This window comes from Olea europaea, chromosome 18, assembly GCF_002742605.1.
Source record: "Olea europaea var. sylvestris chromosome 18, O_europaea_v1, whole genome shotgun sequence".
Lineage (NCBI taxonomy): Eukaryota > Viridiplantae > Streptophyta > Magnoliopsida > Lamiales > Oleaceae > Olea > Olea europaea.
Window position 1 is genome coordinate 23,752,576 of NC_036254.1, and position 22,463 is coordinate 23,775,038.

The window sequence follows — 22,463 nt, forward strand, 5'->3', positions numbered from 1 at the left end:
GATCTTTTATTCCACATAAGTTCTTCTCTATCCATCCAAGTTTGTACTTCTTTGGTGGCCTGTCGAAGATCATTTGAATTTATAGTTGTAGGATCCTGACTTTGAATCTCCGCAAGCTTTGTTTTGGCGTTGCTGAGTTGCACTTGCACTTTACCAAACTTGGATACATTCCAAGACTGAAGCTGATTGCTGCAACATCTAATATTTTCCATAATGTTATCCAGACCCTGAGGGCTAGAATCAGACCAATTATCAAGTATAATATCAGTGCATGCCTTTTCACCTATCCACATTGATTCAAAACAAAATGGTTTAGGTCCTTTGGGAGTTTGGTGAGTACCGTAAAGCTGGACCCAAATAGGCTGGTGATCTAAATATGTTGTGGATCCATGAGTAACCGTGGCTTCTGAAAATAATCGACAACAGGAAGCATTTGCAGTGAAACGATCGAGCCTTTCAAAAATTTGTGCCGAGTCGTATCTTCCATTGTTCCAAGTGTAATGGGGTCCTTTAAACCCGAGATCTCTTAGTTCACAATCAAAAAACATTTGCTGGAAGCTTTCTAGTTGTTGTCGAGGTTTGCACGACCTCCCCATTTCTCCTCGTTAGATAAAATTTCATTGAAGTCGCCAAAGACAAGCCATGGTTCTAAAGGGTCCCTCTTCATACTTCGTATTAGATTCGTGGTTTCCATACGTTTATTGGTATCGGGGTGACCATAGATACCTGTTAAAAACCAGCTCTGAGGGGTGATTCGATTTTAGCATCAATATGACTTTTTGAGTAGCTGAGAATAGTTAGATGGACATCCGGTTTCCAAAGGTTGCTATTCCTCCACTATGCCCCCACAGACTCCACGTTAAAACAGCCATAGAATTCATTTTTATTCTACAGAATTCCATTTTTGTAGTGTTCAGTTTTATCTCTTGTAAGAACAAAACTTCGGGATCTTCCTTTCTGATAAGTTCAGAAAGAGCATGAATGTCACGAGGGTTCACAAGCCCTCGTGCATTCCAGTTTAACAGTTTCATAGCGATCGGTGAGGCTGAGTATTAGCCACCACCGAAATCTGGGAGTTGCAGTCGGAGTTCCAATCATGGGAATTATCTTTGCCCTTCAGTCGTTTAGAGGTTTGGATAGTTTTGCTATTTTCAGATGATGTGTCTAGAGATCTCTTAAGACTTGCAAGTGGAGTAGAAATAACAGAGTTGAGTGCCTTCGTCTTATTCACCCTTTTCCAATGTCTAGTGAGGCTGGCATCATTTTCTAGATTTGAATTCTCACTTGACTTAGTTAATTCAGATAGAGGTTGTAAGTCAGCAGGAGTATTCATTGGCAAATTATCAAAAATTCTTCTGTTATCTATAATTACTTCTTTTTTATTTGCAATTTCAGAGTTATTTTGTACCGGTAATTGCTCCAGATATGTTGCCTCCATCATCTCCAAATTATCTTCCTTTCCATAATTTCCCCGTAATTTCTCCTGAATTTCAGCTGAGGTGCTGTCACTTGCCATATCTGGCACTTTCATGCCATGATTCTGGTTGCCAGAGTTTGGTTCTGACTTCAGAGAATTTTCTGCCGTAGAGTTCATTTGACGATCACGAATAGGTCTACCGTAATCTCCCAGATTTCCAGCCCTTAAGTAGGGTCCATAGGCATAATCTGTAGTTGAGTATGCCTCCATTGAAGGTTGCCATCTTGAGCATTCTTTCTGGCTGTGTCCAAGAATTCCGCATAGATAGCAGAAGTTTAGGAGACGTTCGTAGGCGAAACAGATCCAGAATGATTTGTAAGATCCGACACTAATCATCTTTCCACGTAGAAGGGGCTTGTAAATATCAAGACATACTCGAATACAAAGATATTCACCCCGTGCAAACTCATTTTTATCAATATCCACTTCGATTACTTTGCCCAATTGCCGTCCAATAAATTCTCCCATCTTCCAATTGTGAGCCATGATAACGAGATCATAGATTCTTACCCAGAAATTCGCCTCGGAGAAGGAAATGTGGTGAATTTGCTCAAGGCCTTCAACATCTCTGGTTAAGACCAAGTGCTTGTCGAAGACCCATGGACCATCATGTTTTACACGTTCCTTATCCCTTTTTTCATCGAATTCTGCTAGGAACAGATTAGGGGAGATGTCTCGAATTCTCAAGGCTTTGTTTGGGCGCTATAATCGCTTCTTGGTGTTCTTAAAAGCCTCTTTGTTGAAATGTTTGTCGAACAATAGTTTGAATAACATACATTTTTCACTTCGATTTGGGATCAACACCTCTTCTTTTTCAATTACTAGTGCTTCTTCCTCCTGTTCTGTGAGAGATAATCGTTCACACAAGTTTGCAATATCTGATTCCATGAGAAAATGCTCCAGAACACAGGAAAGAAAAGTGTCCTGCAAAGATGCAAGATAGAAAACCTCTACTCAAGGAGCCTTCGAGAGGGAAAAATCCTTATTCAAAAGGGAGAAGCACAACACATTCTTAATTAGGGGTGGGCGCGGGTCGGGTCGGTTCGGTTCGGTTTACGAGAGGAAAAAATCCTTATTCTAAAGGGAGAAGCACAACACATTCTTAATTAGGGATGAGTGCTGGTCGGTTCGGTTATCTTCTAAACTGAACCGAACCGAACCAAAATTTTCGGGTATTTAGTAAATGGAACTGTCGGGTCCAAATATAATTATGAAACCGTTCGGGTTCGGTTCAGTTCGGTTCGGTTCTGTACTATAATTAAATTTTTTAACATTTATAACAACATTATATAAATACAACTAATGACACATTCAATGGTTTTGAAATGTCAGAGACTCGTAGACTACCTTATTTAAATGATCGCTACGGTCAAAATTTCGGTTAACAGAGGTCACAGCTTCGATCGGAGGTCACAGCGTCGATCGACGATTGTATAGGTTTTGGAATGTCAGTGAGGCAACGAGAGTCGAGACAGCGTTATGCACTTTAGTATAGGTATTTAGGGTTATTTAGTAGTTGAATTTTGTTGGGCTAAAAAATGAGACAATAAAAGGGGTAATTGGGCCAAAAATTAAAAAATTAAAAATGAAACAAATTATTGGGGAAAAAATTTGGATTTAGAAATTGTTAACTTGTTAATTTGTTTAGAAAAAATTAAAATTAAAATAATTTGATTTATTCAATATAAATTTTTTTTAGAAAGATTCGATTCTTCGATTCTTGGTCTAGAATCGAGAACCGAACCGTACCCGTCGATTCTCAATTCAAATACCCATTCTGGTATTTAATTTGACAAGAACCGTCGGGTTCAGATTCGGGTTCGATCGGTTCGGTTCGGGAGATTTGCCCAGCCCTATTCTTAATTGACTTTCTTTTTTATTTTTTGCTACTAGAGCAGTTGAAGTGGACGAGTTGTTAAATTTCTCAGCTATAAATTTTAATGCAACATCTTAAATTACCGCTGTGACCTTAAAATTTGATAACTTGTGATTGAAATATAATTTATTATCGAAAATCTGTGATCGATAGATAAACTGTAATTTATAAAAATTTTAATTTATGACCTCGAAATAATCTGTCACTAATTAATTTAATAATATGTGACCAATAAATAAATTTTGACCTATATTTATATATCTATGACCATTAATTGTATATTTGTTTAGTAAATATATATATAATTGGTATTTGGCGATAACAATTTTCCTATCATCAAAAAAGAAATCTTCATATCGATTGTGCCTTAACATGCCATCAAGATACTTCAAAATGGTTGTAGTTTGGTCCAAAAGAATGGCTATTCCAAGTTTCTGCATTGTGGGTCTTTTTTATGCTAGAAACAATTGTTGGTATTTTTCAAACTCTAATCTTATGAGGTAACCATATAGATAAATATTTTACGTTTATTCAAGAAATATTTTAACCACGTATTTCATGAATTTCACGATTTTTCAACCACACAATTTATCAATTTTTATCAAAATATGCTAAAAATTTGATTTTAATCTCCATCAAACAAGGACTTAGTATCATCCGAATCACAAATACATGAACAAAAGTAAACAATCTCTTTATATGTATTTCTTTAATTCAACACAATATCAAATGTCTACGAACTTATTGAATCTAACTCTTATATATATATATATATAAATGGTCTTCAATATTGACATATTACATATTACATCTTCTCCTCTAACAAGATACTAACATTAAATCAACATTATCACCTCAACCCTTGTCAACAGGACCTATCACCGAGCCTTGTTCTTCTAGAATTTTTCCTCCCAAAAACTACCAAAATCTTAAAACATAGATCTGGTACGTGGAAAAATTGTGATGCACAAATTACCTCAAGTTGCACTCCATCTAATCATCAAATTAATCTTAGTTTGGTATTATACCTTAATTTTACGAATGAAGATTGGTATCTTTATAGAATTAAATCTATTAAGTTGTATATTTGTATTCACGTACAACTAAAGTTTAAATGTTGTAATTACAAAACATAATTTTCCATTTGTCCTTAACCTAGTTTATTAATGGACGTATGCTAAATTACTAATAATGCAGCATATTGAAAATAGTCTCACCTCAATTTCAAATATCACCGTCTTCACCCAATATTTTATTTGTCTTATGAGAATTTGATCACCAAGATGAGTATGCATTTATTTAAAAAAAAAAAAATAGCAAATACAAATAAAGATAATTTATAGGGTAAAAATGATATTTCGCCTGTCACATGAAAATATTTTCTTAAGGGTTAATTTCACAAACGGTCACTGAACTTACCTAAAAATCTTAAAACGGTCACTGAAGTTTAAAACTTGTAGAGATGGTCACTGAACTTACGGGGCGCTTTCACTAATGATCACTGAAGGACCTTTATGATTTTAATTCAAACTTAAAGGACGAAAACACTTGAAAATAAAACCTTGAGGACCAAATCGCTCTAACCAAAATTGCCAAATTCCTCCTACTTACACACTTTTCGTTGGCGCCGAAAATTGGCGAATTTGACCACCATACCGTCGGAATTACTACTGGATTTTTACACCATCAACACTTCCTCATCCCCCTCAACAATCCTATACCAACAATTAACCAAAACACATCAAAAATCAAATGAAATTCAAGTTCAAAAAACCAACCCACGCACGTTTTTACCTTTGAATTCCCGCCAACCCATCATCACCCATGCCAAAACTCCATCACAGGCTATTAGTACTCCCCAAGATGAACAGGTACATGGTCCATATCATCACAAAACAATTTCAATCAGGATATAACTAATATCAGTTCTCCGACAGCGAAGAACGCACTTTTCGCCCCAATTTTCGGCGCCAGCGTCAATAATTACGGTCGCGCACCACCACCATTGCCTTCTACTCATCATGGCGAATAAGATGCATATATGGGTCCTCACCAATTTATCTCGAATAGCCAAAATTGGAGGTAATACCGTGCGTGGGGGTGATTTTTTTAACCTGAATTTCATTTGATTTTTGATGTGTTCTGGTTAATTGTTGGTATAAGATTGTGGAGGGGGATGAGGAGATGTTGGTGGTGCAAAAATCCGGTAGTAATTCCGGCGGCATGGTGGTCAAATTTGGCGATTTCCGACGTTAGTGAATATGGTGTAAGTGGGAGGGAAAATGCTTGATTTCTAAATTTCAGGGGTAGATTTGACCAAATGAAATTAGATGAAATTTACACTTAAGGTCCTCAAGGATCCAATTTACGTGTTTTGGTCCTTCAGTGACCGTTAGTGAAAGCGGCCATAAGTTCAGTGATCGTCTCTGTAAATTTTAAACTTCAGTGACCGTTTTGAGATTTTAGATAAGTTCAGTGACCGTTCGTGAAATTAACCCATTTTCTTAAATTAATATGCACCCACCAGAAATGGAGTATTCTCCTCATCAAAGGTTAGTTAGAGATTGTTGCTTGACGGCTGAGAAGTCAAAAGATTCAAATATTAATATCTCCCTTACTCATAACCCCAAGAAAAATGGATTATTGATAAATTCATTAAAGCGAAACTATTATTATAGATATAATTTTAGAATTTAATATTGAAGATGATAGTACTTTTAATAGTTTAAGAATAATAAAATCTTGATAATAATATTTCTATTTTAAAATTTCAATTAATTCAGAGTAATATGCCACTCTTTGGTATGTTGCATTTTGTGAAGTTCATTTTTGAAAAATGATTATTATTATTATTATTTTAATTTTTAGAATGCATGATTAAAAGTAAGAAGGACAGTGCTGGACGTACAGACCCAACACCTTACAGGGGTCTTACCGACCCCTCACATGAGGTGGGGTTAGGGTTTTTTTTTATGACATCCGGGCCTGCGTGGGGCCGACTCCATGTGAGGGGTCGGTAAGACCCCTGTGAGCAAAGCCATGTACATAGGGTTTTGTTGAAGTAAGAAAAGATTAAGAAAATGAATGGAAAAAATATGATTTTAGAAAAAAAAAAAAATAAAAAAAATGAATGGAAAAAAAATGATTTAAAAAAAAAAAAAAAAAAAAAGAAGGAAATTAATTTCAAACAAGGCCAAGTGTGATTAGGGATGGCAATGGAGCGGGTATCGGACGGGTCGACCATTCCCACCTTCATCCTGTAGGTATTCTTGTTATCTTACCCCATATCCATACTTGGTTAGATCGAGGCGGGGCAGGCAAATCTCTTGCCTTATTTATCGCCTCATTTATTTATTTATTTTTGCTTTTATTTTTTATGTTCTTAGTTAGTAAATAGTATTATTTTTTTATCAATTTGTTAAAAATAACTTATATTCTCTTTACAAATATGATAAATCTATTATTTTTATTTGATAAAAATTTAAATTTAAAATTAATATTAAACGAGACGGATAATGGGGTGAGGACTATGTTTTCTGTACCTGTCCCATATCCGCTTCAAGTAATGAGACCCTAGCCCCATACTCATCACATGTACCCAGATAAGTGGGTATTACCCTTCCCATTTAGGGTGGGGCCCATGAGTATCGGATTGAACGAATTTTTTTGTCATCCTAGGTGTAATAGTTGTCCCCTTTTTTATTACCTTATTAGACTTGATAAAAAATTTTCAATAAAAGAATAAGTCGAAACTTAGATTATTTCAATTTCTGACAAACTTATGCGTTTTGTAAAGTATAAGAAAATATTTTAAAGGCGATCCAAGCATCCATGAAATCAGATGGAACAAAAAATGGCAAAACATGAATTCACTCCTCTTTCCCAGATTCTCTTTTGTTACCCCCACTTTTCACGCCATTTAATGGCCCGATTTTATCAATATATAAATAGAAATATGGATAGAGGTCACAGTTTTCCTGGATTTTACCTAAACAACGGTTGCTTTTTCCTACTTTTTCTGAGTTTTTTCTTTCTAATCACGGATGATGACAGACAAGTCGTTTTTGTTTCTTGAAATTTTGATAGCAAGATTGAACTAATTTTCATAAATTTTTGTTCAATTTTCTCTGCCTTGCAAAGAAATTATCATGTTTTTGTGAAAAAAACTTTACCTGGGAGAAACCACATTGCTTTCTCATTTCCCTCAAAAGAATTATCAATTTTGTTGTTAACACTTATGAGTGTCCATGCAGAAAATAATTTTATCTTCTGCAAAATTGGATAAAATAAATAGATTGGGTTTTTTCTTAGCTCGATGTATTCCAACCTATCAAGGTTATTTTCATGCAGAGTTTTAAAAATGGATTTCGAAGCTGACAGTTTCGGGACTTGAAGCTGAATTATCTCTTTCTGAAAAACGATAAAGTTTCAATTAATTTGGTTCAAATACTCTGAAAAATGGATAACGGGTTTGAATTGGGTGCTTGGGTGCAAAAACTTTACATGTTATCCACTTCTGATCATGCATCAGTTGTGTCGATGAACCTCTTCGTGGCCCTCCTCTGCGGATGCATTGTTATTGGCCATCTGCTTGAGGGGTATCGTTGGATGAACGAATCAATCACGGCCCTTATCATAGTTAGTTTTACTCTCATTTTTTTTCGAAAGTACTTATTCAAAACTTATATCTTGTTTGTTTTCTGGTTTGTTGAAGTCCTGATGCGGGGACTTGTATTCTAATCATTGGCTAACTGTGAATTTTGTGTCATATGTCGAATTGTCATTATTCTTGGTTTGTAATACCAGAATGTACTGTCTATGTGGATCCTTGCAGGGTTTATGTACTGGAGTGGTTATATTGTTGATGAGTAGGGGCAAGAGCTCACATCTCCTGGTCTTTAGTGAGGATCTGTTCTTCATCTATCTTCTTCCTCCTATTATATTTAATGCTGGGTAAGGTGGATGCCTCTGTTTAATTTTCTTGTCCACAATATACTTTGATAATGCGTGTTTGTTTGTTATCACATGTCTACAGGAGTAATTAATGTGCTTCTTGTTTGATTAAATCATTATAACAAATGCTTTGTCCGTGGATATTCAATTATTTAATTTTGAAGTGTGTCTACAGAAAGTTTTACTATGGAGGATGGACATATAACATGAGGCTCAGTGAAGAAGTTTGAAAGGTCTGATCCTTTATTAGAATTTTGATGCTATGCAAGCAGTTAGTAATGGTGGTGGAATCGAAAATGAATAGTGCAAGAGTTTGGGCTCTAAAAGCAAAGTTTATTTGCATCGGTTAATGTAAATTAACCGGTTATATTATAACATTAGAATAAAGCCAGTCAGACAGGCTAAAAAATAGGGATTCAGAAACAGACTGATTTGGCAGAAAGTGGTTGACCGTTTTTTCTTTAATTTTTCAAAGTGTCCAATCATACTTCGACACGTATCTACCCTATTTTTTACCTTTTTTTGAGCCGTCCCTGTAGCATTGTTGTTAAAATTATGAAATTTCGTAGGAAAATTACGGAGTGGAGAAATTTCCTCAGTCCTCATGATGTTAATTAGACTTAGAACACTACCAGAAGCAATGTGCCGGAGCTACTTATGGGTGGTTGGTAACTGGGATTTACATCAGGCAGAATCTATTTGTCTTTGGGACAGCTAGCTGAAGTGACAATACCATTCTTAAATGTTCTATTAGCATTGCAGCTTGTAATGTGAAAAATATGAGAAATTAATATGTAGTTTTTTTTTTATCATGTGGGTAAAAGTGGAAATGGTAATGGCAGTATGCACATCCAACTCCTGATAGTATATCCAGTTTGAAGTACCCAGAGGAGCCTTTATGATTCCCTTGTTCTAAGTCTGTAAATCCAGTCAATGGGAGCACAAATTGGAATGAAAATTTTAAAATCGGTGTATTTGCCACGTAGAAACAAGATGCTGGAGAGATAAGGAGATTTTGGCTGCAATGAACTACTAAAAGATGCTTCAATCTTGTTACTTGTACTGTGAATGTTTGGCTTGGTATGTGATTCGAACAATTTTGAGGAGAAGGATTCTCTTCGAATGAAGAATTCAAAGTGGGTATAGTCGATTACACATTAGTAGAAAACAAGTTAATGATCCTTTTACCGATAACTAGCAAGAACGAAAGATGTTAATAAGTATTAATAGAGAGAAGCATTGACGAAGCCCTTAGTATCTAAACCTGTCGATTCATCTAATTCTCTTGCTCTATAGCTTTGTTTGTCTGCGAGCACCTCTTCGCCAACATGCTTAGTGTCTGAGTGCATTGAGTTTTAATTTTTCTTCATCATTTCCCTTGTGTTTTATCCATCTTTAGATAGGTCCATTTTACTTTGTATCCCATTCGACCACACCACTGCACCTCTCTCACAATTATACAAGATGGAACAACCTATGGTTGTGCTGAATCACATTATTGTTTTGCACAAAATGGTGTCTATATGGCATGATTGAAGGTTGCTGAAATGTTTATAGTTATGGAAATTTCTTATTCACTTTTATTTTCATTTCCTAATTTGTATATGAAGACATAGCACGATCAATTTTGTCATATCTGCGAACTCAATGGCTAAGAAAAATTTCTCCAGTATTATAATCTATATGATTTTTTTGTTGGGAGCCTGAAGTTTAGACTAGTTGCACTCTTTTCCAGTAAATTATCTGTAAGTTTATTACTTCCTGTGGCAGGTTCCAGGTTAAGAAGAAACAATTTTTCCGTAACTTCATCACTATAACGTTGTTTGGAGCTTTTGGTACACTTATTTCATGCGCTGTCATATCCACGGGTACTTTATGTTTTTTACTTTATCCACATAATTTCCTCCCCCTGCAAAATTTTCTGTTCATGTGTATATGAAGATTTTACTTATTGTTTATGATTTGGTTCTGTTATAGCAATTTTTTCAAGTCACAGAATATTAAAGACTCCTTCGAAACCATCTTGAATTTTTTATGCTTCAGATTATTACTTTTTGTAAATCAGATATTGCTTTTAATGGTACTCGCACCCCATAGCATTTTATATGTCTCGACATGGACTGCATTCATATTAAGCTCTTGAAATATGCACAAAAGATATCGAAATAGGTCTTTTTTTTTTTTATAAATTGCATATCATTGTGTCTTTGGTTGTAAGAGATATGTTCCAATATTGTATGGAGAATCTGGATTGTTGTCGTGTGCTTCAACTCATCCTGACTTGACATAAATGTTGAATTATTTTGGAAGGAAATTAACTGTTAATATATATCAGAAACAAAAAAGGAAGAGGATCATCTCATTCCTATTATCAAAATGGGAGGGTTGACTGTACAGATTAAATGTAAATAAATGATAACTTACAACTTGAACAAACTGAGGTGGCATCTTCCGTGTTCTTTCTTAAGAGAAAGATGTTAGAGTATTTAATGGCTTATCCAATGTCCATGGAAAATGCAATCTTTTTCGATTATTTACCTCTTGTGTATGATTCAGGTGTCATGTTATTCTTTAAGAACCTGGAAATTGGCTACCTGGATATTAGTGACTATCTTGGTATTACCTTACAACTTTCGTTTACTTCACCTATTTACTTAGTAGACGGGGCACCGCCTAAATTTTTTTGGGTTTCCCTTTCTTCTCCATCATGTCAGCAATTGGTGCAATATTTGCTGCAACAGATTCTGTTTGCACATTGCAGGTACAAAAAATTATGTTAAAGCTTTTACTTCAATCTTATGAAATCACAACACATTCTGAAATGATAATTGATTCATGTTATCAGGTGCTAAGTCAAGATGAGACGCCACTACTTTACAGTTTAGTGTTTGGAGAAGGTGTAGTGAATGATGCTACTTCAGTGGTGCTTTTCAATGCCATTCAAAACTCTGATCTGACAACTATTGATCCAACAATTGCTTTACACTTTATTGGAAGTTTCTTGTACTTATTTCTTGCGAGCACGCTGCTCGGGGTTTTGGTAAGAGTCTCTCCCCCCCTTCTTCTTCTTCCTTCTAGGATTAATCTCATACGTAAGCGTTTACATTGTGGTATTCCCTCTCTAATACGACATTTTAATTTCTGCTGCAGACTGGACTTCTCAGCGCTTTTATAATCAAAAAGTTATACTTCGGAAGGTAATAAAATTAGAATTCTTTGATGTTTTGGTTTTTCTGTGATATAGAATTGATTCTTTATTGACAAAAAGGGACTTCCTGTAAGCAATTTTATTGCACGAGATTCTTCTGTTAAGTTAGTATATTTAATAAATCAAAGGCTGACAATGATTATTTGAATGGAAAAAATAGGTAGCATTATGCACCAGAAGGTTTACATCTGTAATGTGAAAGAATTAGAAATATATGGGACTAAGAAAAGAAATAAATATCACTTTCGAATGGAAATTTTACGGATGGTTAGAAAGGAAGAATTCTTAATGACATATATAGAAGCTACATTTATAATAGAAACGAACTTTGAGGACAATTAGAATAATCAGAATTCTTGAATGTTACTTTTCTGGTCTAAAATGCATTGATCTAAACTTCAGTTATTTCATTCCTGGTTTTTTACCCTCCTTGCTATTATCAGTGCATTATCTTCTGTTGCAAATATATCTATAGCAATTCGAGGTGAACTTATACTGTAATTCAGGCACTCTACAGATCGTGAAGTTGCGCTTATGATTCTCATGGCATATTTATCATATATTCTAGCAGAAGTAAGATTCCATATATCAATTCTGGAATTTATTTATTTTTATTTTTGCAACATGCAATTTATATTTAGATCTTTGTGGATACTATAAATTGCTTTCAACTTGATGCAGCTATTCTATCTTAGTGGAATTCTCACTGTATTTTTCTGCGGAATTGTGATGTCTCATTACACCTGGCACAATGTGACAGAGAGCTCAAGAATTACTACAAAGTATGTCTACACTAGAATTTTATTCTGAATCATTGAAATTCATTTATCTGTCTGCGACTAGCCACTAAATGAATGCATTAGTAATATATATCATGAATTTACAGGCATGCTTTTGCAACTTTGTCATTTGTCGCCGAGACTTTTATCTTCCTCTATGTTGGCATGGATGCCTTGGACATTGAGAAGTGGAGGTTTGTGAGTGACAGGTATACTGACTACGTTCAGACTAGAGAATATATTTCTAGTGATCTGAGCGAATAATTGTCCTCGGAGATCATTTGAGTGATCCATCTTCTGTACATTTTTTCTCATGTTCTCTAAATCGGGTTCTTTGCAGTCCCGGGACTTCAGTTGCAGTGAGTTCGACACTTTTGTGCCTAGTTTTGTTAGGGAGAGCAGCTTTTGTGTTTCCTTTATCATTCTTAACTAACTTGACGAAGAAATCTCAGAATGAACATATCACCTTTGGGCAACAAGTAAGCAGTTTCTTGCCCTAGAGTTAAATCACAATTCCCAATTATTAATCATTCTTCTCATTTTTTAGGTGATAATATGGTGGGCTGGACTCATGAGGGGTGCTGTGTCTATGGCCCTTGCTTATAATAAGGTGAACTTGTAGATTTGATGTGGACAACCTTCATCTAAGCCACTGCTGGATGTGTTTCCTAGTATGAATTCTATTAAGAATGTCGTCAAGGACGGGAAACCAAATATAAGAGCACCATGTGCTATTCTTTTTTCGTCATTTCTTTCTTTTACAAGTTCTTTGTGTGTTGATATTCATCGATCAAGTGTCTCATCTACGACTTTTTTGCGTTTTTGCAGTTCACGACATCTGGGCATACTAAACTACGACCTCATGCAATAATGATTACCAGCACTATAACCGTTGTTCTTTTCTCGACTATGGTGACGAACCCTGTCTTCTAGTTTCGACTCCCACTTCTTCATTTCAGTACACACTCACCTTATTTTTTTTTTTTCTGTCTTGTATAGGTATGTGGTCTAATGACACAGCCCCTTATAAGACTTCTGCTACCACATCCGAAACAGTCTAGCAGTGCTGCATCATCTGGTTCTAATACTCCGAGGTCGGTGAGGATACCACTCCTCGGGAATCAACAGGACTCTGAAGCTGATATGAGTGACGAACATCCGCCTACTAGTCTACGCATGCTTTTAGCAACACCTACTCACACTGTGCATCGATGCTGGCGTAAGTTCGATGACACGTTCATGCGACCGGTGTTTGGTGGACGGGGGTTTGTTCCTTTCATTCCTGGTTCACCGACCGAACAGAATCCATACTGATGTTGATGAAAGCAAGGATAAAGAACCATGGAGTATTTTGTACAAGTCGAGTTTAGTCAGATGAACCTGGGGACATTTTATGACCTTCAATAAACTGATGGAAACCACATTGTACGGTGCTAGATTGAATTATATTTGCGTGTCACGATATCACTTAAAGATTATTTTCCACTTTATTATCGATTTATCAGAATTTTTCTGTTTCTATCCGTGAAGATCCCACCAAAGCGCCTTCTCACAGCAATTGTGAACTCTCAGGAGAATCGATGACTTTTCTGCATCGTGTTTTGAAAAGTGATTATGTGGGTGAAAGAAAATCTTATCTTGCTAGATTTCATTATTTTTGAGCTCATGTAAGTTGCCGAATTATATACAACAAATCCTTTTGTCAACTTTCTTTCTATTTAAAATCAAAGCAAAAAATTGACTCGAATTTTTACAAAATAAATAAATAACAAGTGCAAAAACTATTTTTTTCTCATTTCAAAGTACGAAAACAAAATATTTTTATACAAATCATAATCAAGAACGAAATATATTAACTAATGAAAAATTGAAGATAAGAATTCGATGAAAAAAGTTGAAGAAAATAATTGCCACAATGAGCAAATATTGAGGAACTTCTGCAATTAAATGTGGTTTATTAGATAAAAATTGTAATGGTTATATGACTTCGCTAATACAAAATCTACTGATTGAACACGGAAAACGAAAAAAAAAATCATTTTAAATTAATAAAGAAAGGAAACTCCAGACCTTGTTCAAACAGAGAATGGGAAAAAAAATATTATTGAATTATTGGGTAAGGGTAAGTTTTAGAGAATGGAAAAAATTATTATTGAATTAAAGATTCTGATTTGAGCAATCTTTTGTTTTTAATTTGTGGATTTTTGATTTTAAGATTTAGAAAGAAGTGTGTTTCACAAATTAAACAAAAGGGTGTTGACTTAGTTGAGTGCATTTTTAATCTAAGTGAAAAACTTGACGTTGTTTTCGTCAATTGTGGATAACAAATTTGAAAGAAGTGATGGATGGGTAAATATTTGAATAAATGGGTGAGCAATTGTAAGCCCTTTTTAATTTCATAAGCAAGTACTAAAAGTAAACTTCCGTTAGCATTAATTTGATCAACTCTCCATCCATCCCAAAAAAAGAATAGAGTTAATAACAATCTACGTACATTTTCATAAAGGTAATTAGCATAAAACATTTCCCGTTTTGCACTCATTGCGCAAATCATCTTTTTGTCTCAAATTTGGTACTTACAACATCATTTCAACATTTTATCGCAGAGTTGGTCATTTTCATCATTTTCTTTCATCAAATAAGGGTAATTGGTATGTCCATATCATTTGTCTTCGTCGCACAAAATGTCCCTATCAAGTTATAGATAGGTATGGATGATGTCTTGATCTTATCTTTGAGTATATAAGATTTTATTTTGCTCTTAATCCTCATTGAAACCAAATAAATATATATAATAAGTTTTGATTAACTGATTTAGTCCCTGTTTGGTATAGATTAAAATCAGACTTTTAATAAATTTTGATAAAAGTTGACGAAATGTAAGATTGAAAAAATTGTTGTTTTCATGAAATATCCAATTATAATTAATTATTGATTTTGATTTGAAATTTTAGTAGATTTTAACCAACACCAAAAAAGGGGTTTAGTCCACACTTCTCTATCAAAAAGAAAAAGGTTAGCATCATCCTGATTATATACGGTTTGAAAACTGCTTATAAGTAAATGTATCAAAAATTAACTTTAAGCTTGGCCAAACAAGCATGGTGGAAATTAATAAATTAACATCTGCAACTCCTGGAAGGCATTTGACTGCCAGCTCGTCGTCTTCATTTGACACAAATGCTTATTCATCATATCAAATTATCATCGCACTTCACTCTGACAGTTTCGAAGGAGATCGCGATTGCACGAATTGATGGCATTCTACCGAAGCTCCCTGTTACTCCGCAAGGCCCTTGGCAGCAATCGCAGCCGAAGAGCAGCGGTTTTTCCTTCCTACGGTTCACTTCCCTACAATTCTTCCGATCATGACTGGAGGAGGAGATCGTATTCGAGTTCAGAATCTGACATTAAAGGTACAACCATATCAGCGGCGGGGTACCATCTGAATAACGGGCCAACTTACATGCGGGGTGCAGTGTTCTGGGAGCCAAATAAGCCCCTTACTTTCGAAGACTTCCACATGCCCCGCCCTAAGGTCAACGAAGTTCTAATCAAAACTAAGGGTATTATTTTAGTGTATTTTTTGTCAACATCTTTTTGTGCTTTAATGTTTTATACGTCTGTTCAATTGTAAATTGTTCACTAAAATTGCAGTTAACAAGTTAGTAAATAAATATACAATTCAATTCAATGTCTTGGTAAATAATTCAATCAGTATTTGTTATTAAGGAAAATTGTTAACATAACAATTTCTAAACAGTATTTTTGGAAAAGCAAAACTACCTTTTAAAATTAATATTTTACTCCAGATAAACTTCTACAGATTTTTTAGCATTTTGTAGGAATAATGTAGTCAAGTAGGGTTGGGCAATGTAATCATCAGTTTTAGAGATCGCCCTTATGCGCATCTTCAGTGTTGACCCCTATTAAATGTATTTCTTATTTTTCTTATTGCGTGACAATGTCTAATAAAAGGAGCGTGGTTGTTAAATGTGTTTGGTGATACAGCATGTGGAGTTTGCCATTCCGATCTTCACGTAATCAAAGGTGAACTTCCTTTTGCCAGCCCTTGTGTTGTGGGTCATGAAATCACTGGTGAGGTGATTGAACATGGGCCGCTCACTGACAGTAAAATCATCGAAAGGTTTGATAAGTTGTAATGTTATATTTGATTACTTCTGTATAGTTTTGGACACGGAGAAGAATTACTTCATTCAATTTCCAGATTTCCTGTTGGATCTCATGTTATTGGAGCTTTCATAATGCCTTGTGGTAGCTGTTTCTTCTGCTCTAAGGCAAGTGTGTTGAGTGTGTATGTATCTGAATTGAGTTTCATGACTTTGATAGTGAGGTAACATTTTTCCATATGATGGCATGCCGGCTTCTTTCTTGGGTGAAAACAGGGACAAGATGACTTATGCGAGTCTTTTTTTGCTTATAATCGAGCAAAAGGAACACTTTACGATGGTGAAACAAGACTGTTTCTCCGCAACAATGGTATATTCCTGACTAAGTTCTCCAGCATAGATAAACATTGCACAACAATTATGCATACAATCTGCTTAATGACTTAACCTGTTGAAATATGCATCTTTTATTTTCCTGTAGTGTGATGTGCTTGCCTTGGAGAGCTCTTTTCCTGAATCTTTCTGCGTAATTGATTCTGCAATTTGTTTGAACACATGGTATCATTATATAAATATTATCAAGTTGATAAGAATCACTGGTTATAATGTAGTCTTAGAGTACTGCAGAGAGTTTTTTGAAGTATTGGTTGTCACTTGTCAGGATAGAACATGTCTCCTTCCTTTGAACCATTTTGATTGATATGAAGATGAAGAAATTTTCATATGTTTGTTATTACGTGTCTAGTCGTCTCCAGTCTTCTGCTCTGGGGATCCTAGATTACATGTAGAATATGTGTGTGTTTGTTCACGCGTGTTTTTATGGGTAAGTAAATAAGAGCTTGAAAGAGGAAGTGGTCACGTCTAACTTGCATCCTAGAGCTATTTCGTAATTACTCTTCCCAATACCGTGGAACCTTCATCCTTCTTGTTATATAATTAATATCTATACAATTTTGAAAATATACAAGTGCCTAATACAGTTGGCATCTTTGGTCAACATACATTTTTGTGCAGATAAGCCAGTGTATATGTACAGCATGGGAGGTCTTGCTGAGTTCTGTGTGGTACCTGCACATGGATTAGCAGTTCTCCCCAATTCCTTGCCCTATACAGAGTCTGCTATTTTAGGGTGTGCAGTTTTTACTGCCTATGGGGCCATGGCTCATGCTGCTGAGGTGCGTCCTGGTGATTCCATTGCCGTGATTGGCATTGGGGGTGTTGGCTCAAGGTAATAAGCTAAGATATAGGGCAGTATTTAACTTCTATATTGCATTGCCTTCATAATTATTTATGCAGGCAATGGTAGAAGGCCTTGAATTGGATCTTGTGAAAATAGGAGCACATCTATTACTCATGTTTAAGATTTTCTTAAACTAAAAATGCTAGGTTTTCTCAAGTTGTCAATATAGTTTCTTTGTGAAATTACTTTCGTAAAAATATTACTTGGGGGATTTTAGTTGAGGAAAAAGTATTCCTCGTCTAGGAAGTTTCTTCAGTTAGAAGTACAATGTAAAACCACTCCCTAGCCCATGTCAAATCAATTACTCCAGCTAGCTGATTCATTGCTATCCCAGTATCGCGGATTTCTGATTATTAGGAATTGAGAAAAGCTAGGTCAATATTGCAAGTTTAGTCACATGAAATAGAATATATGTTTATCTAAATGAACGACAAGGAACACATACCAATCAGATCTGCAGAGTTCAAGTCCTGTTTTAGGAACTGGGACAGGATAAAAGGAACCACAATTTTGTAGCTCTTCTAAAAGTTTTGAAGCTTTTTTGCTGCTTAAGTTGTTGAAGTTGGCTGAAATGACTATTTAAGTAACCCAGTCTTGCTTTCGTATTTCCAGCTCCTGGGGTGGGATGAAAACCACCACCCGTAGCCAACCCACTTTGGAAGTGAGGGAATAATCACAAAATCTTATCACTAAAATGCCTATATCATGTATTGAATTTTTCAAATTACAAGATCACTATAATGGACTGGAATACATTTTCACATGCCTTGACATGTACTCGGCTAACATTGTCTTGTGAACCGAAGGTCCTCTCAAGGATGAATTTCAATACATTTCTTTTTAAAAATATGTAATTTATTCTGTGTGAATTGTAATAGTTGCAGTTTGATGCTCCACCTTTTTCATCATTATAATGATAAAACAACATCAAACAGTTGTCTGCAGATCGCAAGGGCATTTGGGGCTTCTGAGATTATTGCAGTAGATGTTCAAGATGAGAAACTTCAGAAAGCAAAATTGTTTGGAGCCACTCACGCTATAAATGCACGAAAGGAAGATGTCGTTACAAAAATTAAAGTATAGACTCCTTATTTCCCAAATCTTTATTAGAGGCTACTACTGCATGCATTTCCAATTTGATTATTTGAGCCAACAATCTTCATTTGTGATGCTTGTGCTTCGATATCCTTTTGAGGTGATGTTATGGAACTATGGTCATGCAACTTCGAAGGTAGACTGAACTCACATGATCATCGGAGAACAAGTTATTCTTGTTATAGATAATATAACTTATTTACCTTCCTCATATTTTGTTTTAGAATTCATTTCTGTATCTCTCCATAATATGATCCTAAATGTGAAGCATTGGAGGACAACACAACCACAACACAATTGTGTTTATGTACACATGTTTTTCTTTTTCTTCTTGAAGAGTCAAGAGACTTGAGCTATGTTCTGCACTATAAGACTCCACCGTAACTCTAAACTTGTATTGCAGATACACTTCAATTTTCATTCGAGCTACCAGAATAATTTGCAATCATATGCGAAGTTTTTGATGAAAAACATTTCACAGGATTGAGGAGTGGAGTAGCAACACTTTAGGCCAATTTGTATGACTTCAATATTTAACAGTATCTTTGATATTGTCTGTGGATGCATCTGGACTTGATATTGTCTGTGGATGCATCTGGACTGCAATTTATCTGCATCCTACTTCTGAAGTCAATATGTTATTTTTCTTTAATGTCAATTTTGTGAAAAGAGCTATGCCTTTGCTTGTCATTTGAAGAGAATAATTTCATTATTTTGGATGAGAATTTTCTGCTCATCATTTTTTTTCTTTTACCATATTAATTATCTTCTTGTACATTGATTTGAATAATTTGTTGACAGCATAGTATTGCTTTTCCTCATGGACCTATACTGTAGTAGTTCGAATATTGTGTCAGTTAAAATACTCGAATGCATGTCAAATGATTTCTTCGTTCTTTTGATCCATTTTTACTAAAGGATCATCGTGCATGCCAAAAAATTTCAAATATTTCATAAAATAGATTTCTAACTTGGAGCCAAGCACGGCAAATCTAGAAGAGTAAAATGTGCTTTTCAAAATTCCCCCAACTCTTGTATTTGACCAGGACATAACTGGGGGAAGGGGTGTAGACATTGCTGTTGAAGCCCTCGGAAGAGTGCAGACTTTTTCACAGTGTGTAAATAGTGTCCGAGATGGAGGAAAAGCTGTAATGATTGGCCTTACACTCTCTGGTGCTAAAGGAGAGGTTGATATAAACCATTTGGTTCGTAGACAGGTGTGTATTGTCCTCCTTCCATTTAATTTACTGTCTTTCTTGCTAAGTATTGAATAGGGGGTGTACTGTGGTCCAAATGATCTTCAACATAAAGCAGCTGATTTTCTTTCACCTCTGAATTCTTTGGATACTAATGGTGCAGATTAAAGTGATTGGCTCATATGGAGGCAGGGCAAGGCAAGACCTTCCAAAGTTAATCAAATTGGCAGAAAGTGGCATTTTTAATCTTGATGTAGCTGTTTCAGAAAAACGAAAATTTGAGGAGGCAGGTCAAGCATACAAGGACCTTGATCGAGGAAGTATTGTTGGTCGTGCCGTAGTTGAGATCATGTAATTTGCATGTTGGAGATAACTTGTCCTTTGAAACCTCTGGTGACCCAGTGTTCTTTTTTCTTAGAACATTTGGTGTCGAAAATAATCTCACTTGACAGAAAGAACATTTTCTTGTACCAAATTGAAGACTTTCTCTAAATTGTGTTTAAACATTATTTCATGTTAATTTCTCTGTTCTTCGTTTTTGCAATTTTAAGTTCCAAGAGACTAGAGGGTGCAACCGCGCAAGTCAGTTGGGAACTAGGGTATTGGCCCATCCCAACCCGTTTCCCTCGTGTACGTTAGTTTTTCTCTTTGCAACATACGGAGCAATGCTAAACAATATGATAAATGATATTTTTCCAAGACCTGAACTAACTAATGAATGTCATTTACAAGGATAAAGAGTGTTGCATATTGTGCCATCAGGTGGGCCTCAATATGAAAAATCCATGCAATGATGACCTTTTGCATCCAAAATTTCAATCACATCAAAAATGGATAAACCCTTCATCAGAGGATAATAAGAACTCGCTACTCCTGAACCCACTTAACGAAGCCATCATCTCAACTGTAAAGAAACCATCTATTAACCTGCTCTCTCCTTTCAGCCGGTAAATAGTTGTATACATACTACGCCTATTACATCTAGCTGGGAAGATGACAATCAGAGTTCTTTCCACTTGTTTACATACTTTAGGAAGGCAAATGCAGGATTCTCCCTAGGTGGGGCACGAACGCGAGTTGACCTCCTAAGCACAACATCCTCTTCCATTGCAATCCTGTGAGCAGCCTCCTTTGATCTTTTCTGAATTTCCAAGCTGCAGAAATGAATTTAAGATGCATTCCAAGTTGGATCAGAATTAATTTCCCAAGCGAAGTCATTAGAAGCATCAAGCGAAGCACAGCAGTTAAATATAAAAATCATTGCTCGATAAGTTTTGGATATTAATGGCTAATTAGAAGTTAATAAACACAATTCCAGCTCATTCTTCCAAGGTACGAAAAAAGGATATTCTCCAGGATTAATGTGTAAAGCAGTTCTTCAGTAAAAATAGAGCTTCTATGGCTAGAGCTTAAAAAGTTCATTTACAAGCAAATAGGTTTAAAATAAATAATATTTTATTGGTTAAGCTGGAAATAAGCAAGTTAGTGACTTTAGTAGCAAGGCAATGGTTTCAAAATAAAACTTTTGCTTGAATTAAAACTATTGAAATATCATCTACATTGTGCAATGATAATTCCCAATTGAGGGTGTAAATAACTTCTGATGGTCGAGAGAGACATTTATTTACAAAACAAAATAAAACTTTTGCTTGAATTAAAACTATTGAAATATCATCTACATTGTGCAATGATAATTCCCAATTGAGGGTGTAAATAACTTCTGATGGTCGAGAGAAAGACATTTATTTACAAAATTCCACCCAATTACATGACAGACAAATTCAACAGAAGAAAAGTTTCAACAGAACCTATCAATCAATAACCAAAATTCAGAGCAAAAGGCAACAATATTCTTCTTGTTTTATAATATCACACCACATTTATAATTAAAGATCTACAGCCAACCAAGCGTATGGAACACATAATTGCTTACTCTTCGCCAGGGCCAAGACACAAGTTTAGTATTTCATTTAGCAATCAATAAGGCTCATTTCACGTTTTACTTTCTCCCAATCCCCCACTTGAGGCACAGAAAATGAGAAAGTAATATTCTTGGTACAAGTTCAAGAATAACTTACTTTATTTTGTTGTAGTTTTTCTCTAGCTGCTTTTTAAGAGCCCTTTCCCTCTCACCCTTTGGATTCAACGATCCAATTAAAGCATCAAGCTATGTTGAGCAAAAAAGGAAAATTTATATCAAAATAATATAAATCAAAACTAGAAAAAATCGAAACAGAGCGACTACAAATTATTACCTCTTCCTTAGTCTCGTAATAACCCCACTGCATGGAGTCAGTACTCTCAACAAATACTTTTCCTTCACGTCGGAAAAACCAATACCTGTTACAGTTTCTGTCTTTCCCCAATGGATTGGTGCGTACAATTCTCTTCTCCATCTCCCGTTCAAGGTACTCTTTCTGCAAAAGCAAGCAAACAATACAAAGATCAGAACAAAAGTCCGTAATGTAAATGGAGCATAGATACACTTCATTCAGCACCTTTCTCTCTC

At 35.4% G+C, this 22,463-nt stretch overlaps 4 protein-coding genes across 4 annotated transcripts in view; 2 read left to right on the top strand and 2 right to left on the bottom strand.

The window, feature by feature from the left end:
* Positions 1-1,027: 1,027 nt before the first annotated feature.
* Positions 1,028-6,979, bottom strand: LOC111366887. The gene is made up of 3 exons (XM_022987572.1): positions 6,896-6,979; positions 2,282-2,401; positions 1,028-2,179 (listed from the first exon to the last, which is right to left on the bottom strand). Exons 1-3 carry the CDS (start codon positions 6,977-6,979, stop codon positions 1,028-1,030), a joined length of 1,356 nt encoding a protein of 451 aa, XP_022843340.1.
* Positions 6,980-7,374: 395 nt separating this feature from the next.
* LOC111367843 (sodium/hydrogen exchanger 2-like) lies at positions 7,375-13,783 on the top strand. Its single transcript, XM_022988908.1, has 14 exons — positions 7,375-7,991; positions 8,188-8,306; positions 10,077-10,174; positions 10,863-10,922; positions 11,021-11,067; positions 11,152-11,346; positions 11,457-11,503; positions 12,021-12,087; positions 12,196-12,296; positions 12,401-12,502; positions 12,634-12,772; positions 12,841-12,903; positions 13,122-13,205; positions 13,293-13,783. Exons 1-14 carry the CDS (start codon positions 7,812-7,814, stop codon positions 13,605-13,607), a joined length of 1,617 nt encoding a protein of 538 aa, XP_022844676.1. The 5' UTR covers positions 7,375-7,811; the 3' UTR covers positions 13,608-13,783.
* Positions 13,784-15,386: 1,603 nt separating this feature from the next.
* On the top strand, positions 15,387-20,485 carry LOC111367844 (alcohol dehydrogenase 1B-like). Its single transcript, XM_022988909.1, has 8 exons — positions 15,387-15,859; positions 16,305-16,440; positions 16,522-16,591; positions 16,700-16,793; positions 17,438-17,651; positions 18,599-18,740; positions 19,805-19,975; positions 20,118-20,485. Exons 1-8 carry the CDS (start codon positions 15,550-15,552, stop codon positions 20,307-20,309), a joined length of 1,329 nt encoding a protein of 442 aa, XP_022844677.1. The 5' UTR covers positions 15,387-15,549; the 3' UTR covers positions 20,310-20,485.
* A 147-nt stretch (positions 20,486-20,632) lies between these two features.
* LOC111367842 (DDT domain-containing protein DDB_G0282237) overlaps positions 20,633-22,463 on the bottom strand; it is a 7,044-nt gene continuing 5,213 nt past the window's right edge. Inside the window, exons 8-10 of the mRNA XM_022988907.1 lie at positions 22,210-22,371; positions 22,033-22,121; positions 20,633-21,108 (exon numbers count right to left, since the gene is read on the bottom strand). Coding sequence (XP_022844675.1) covers positions 20,955-21,108; positions 22,033-22,121; positions 22,210-22,371 — 405 coding nt within the window. The 3' untranslated portion in view covers positions 20,633-20,954. The remainder of the gene's footprint in view (positions 21,109-22,032; positions 22,122-22,209; positions 22,372-22,463) is intronic.

Coding starts and splice junctions, on each gene's coding strand:
- LOC111366887 (XM_022987572.1), bottom strand. CDS start 6,979: ATGGGAAGGGTAATACCCACTTATCTGGGTACATGTGATGAGTATGGG. Junction 2,402..6,895: donor TTGAAGCGGATATGGGACAG/GTACAGAAAACA, acceptor GCATCTTTGCAG/GACACTTTTCTTTCCTGTGT. Junction 2,180..2,281: donor TAGTAATTGAAAAAGAAGAG/GTGTTGATCCCA, acceptor AAGCGATTATAG/CGCCCAAACAAAGCCTTGAG.
- LOC111367843 (XM_022988908.1), top strand. CDS start 7,812: ATGGATAACGGGTTTGAATTGGGTGCTTGGGTGCAAAAACTTTACATG. Junction 12,297..12,400: donor AGCTCAAGAATTACTACAAA/GTATGTCTACAC, acceptor ATGAATTTACAG/GCATGCTTTTGCAACTTTGT. Junction 12,904..13,121: donor TGGCCCTTGCTTATAATAAG/GTGAACTTGTAG, acceptor GCGTTTTTGCAG/TTCACGACATCTGGGCATAC.
- LOC111367844 (XM_022988909.1), top strand. CDS start 15,550: ATGGCATTCTACCGAAGCTCCCTGTTACTCCGCAAGGCCCTTGGCAGC. Junction 16,794..17,437: donor ACTGTTTCTCCGCAACAATG/GTATATTCCTGA, acceptor ATTTTTGTGCAG/ATAAGCCAGTGTATATGTAC. Junction 19,976..20,117: donor ACCATTTGGTTCGTAGACAG/GTGTGTATTGTC, acceptor CTAATGGTGCAG/ATTAAAGTGATTGGCTCATA.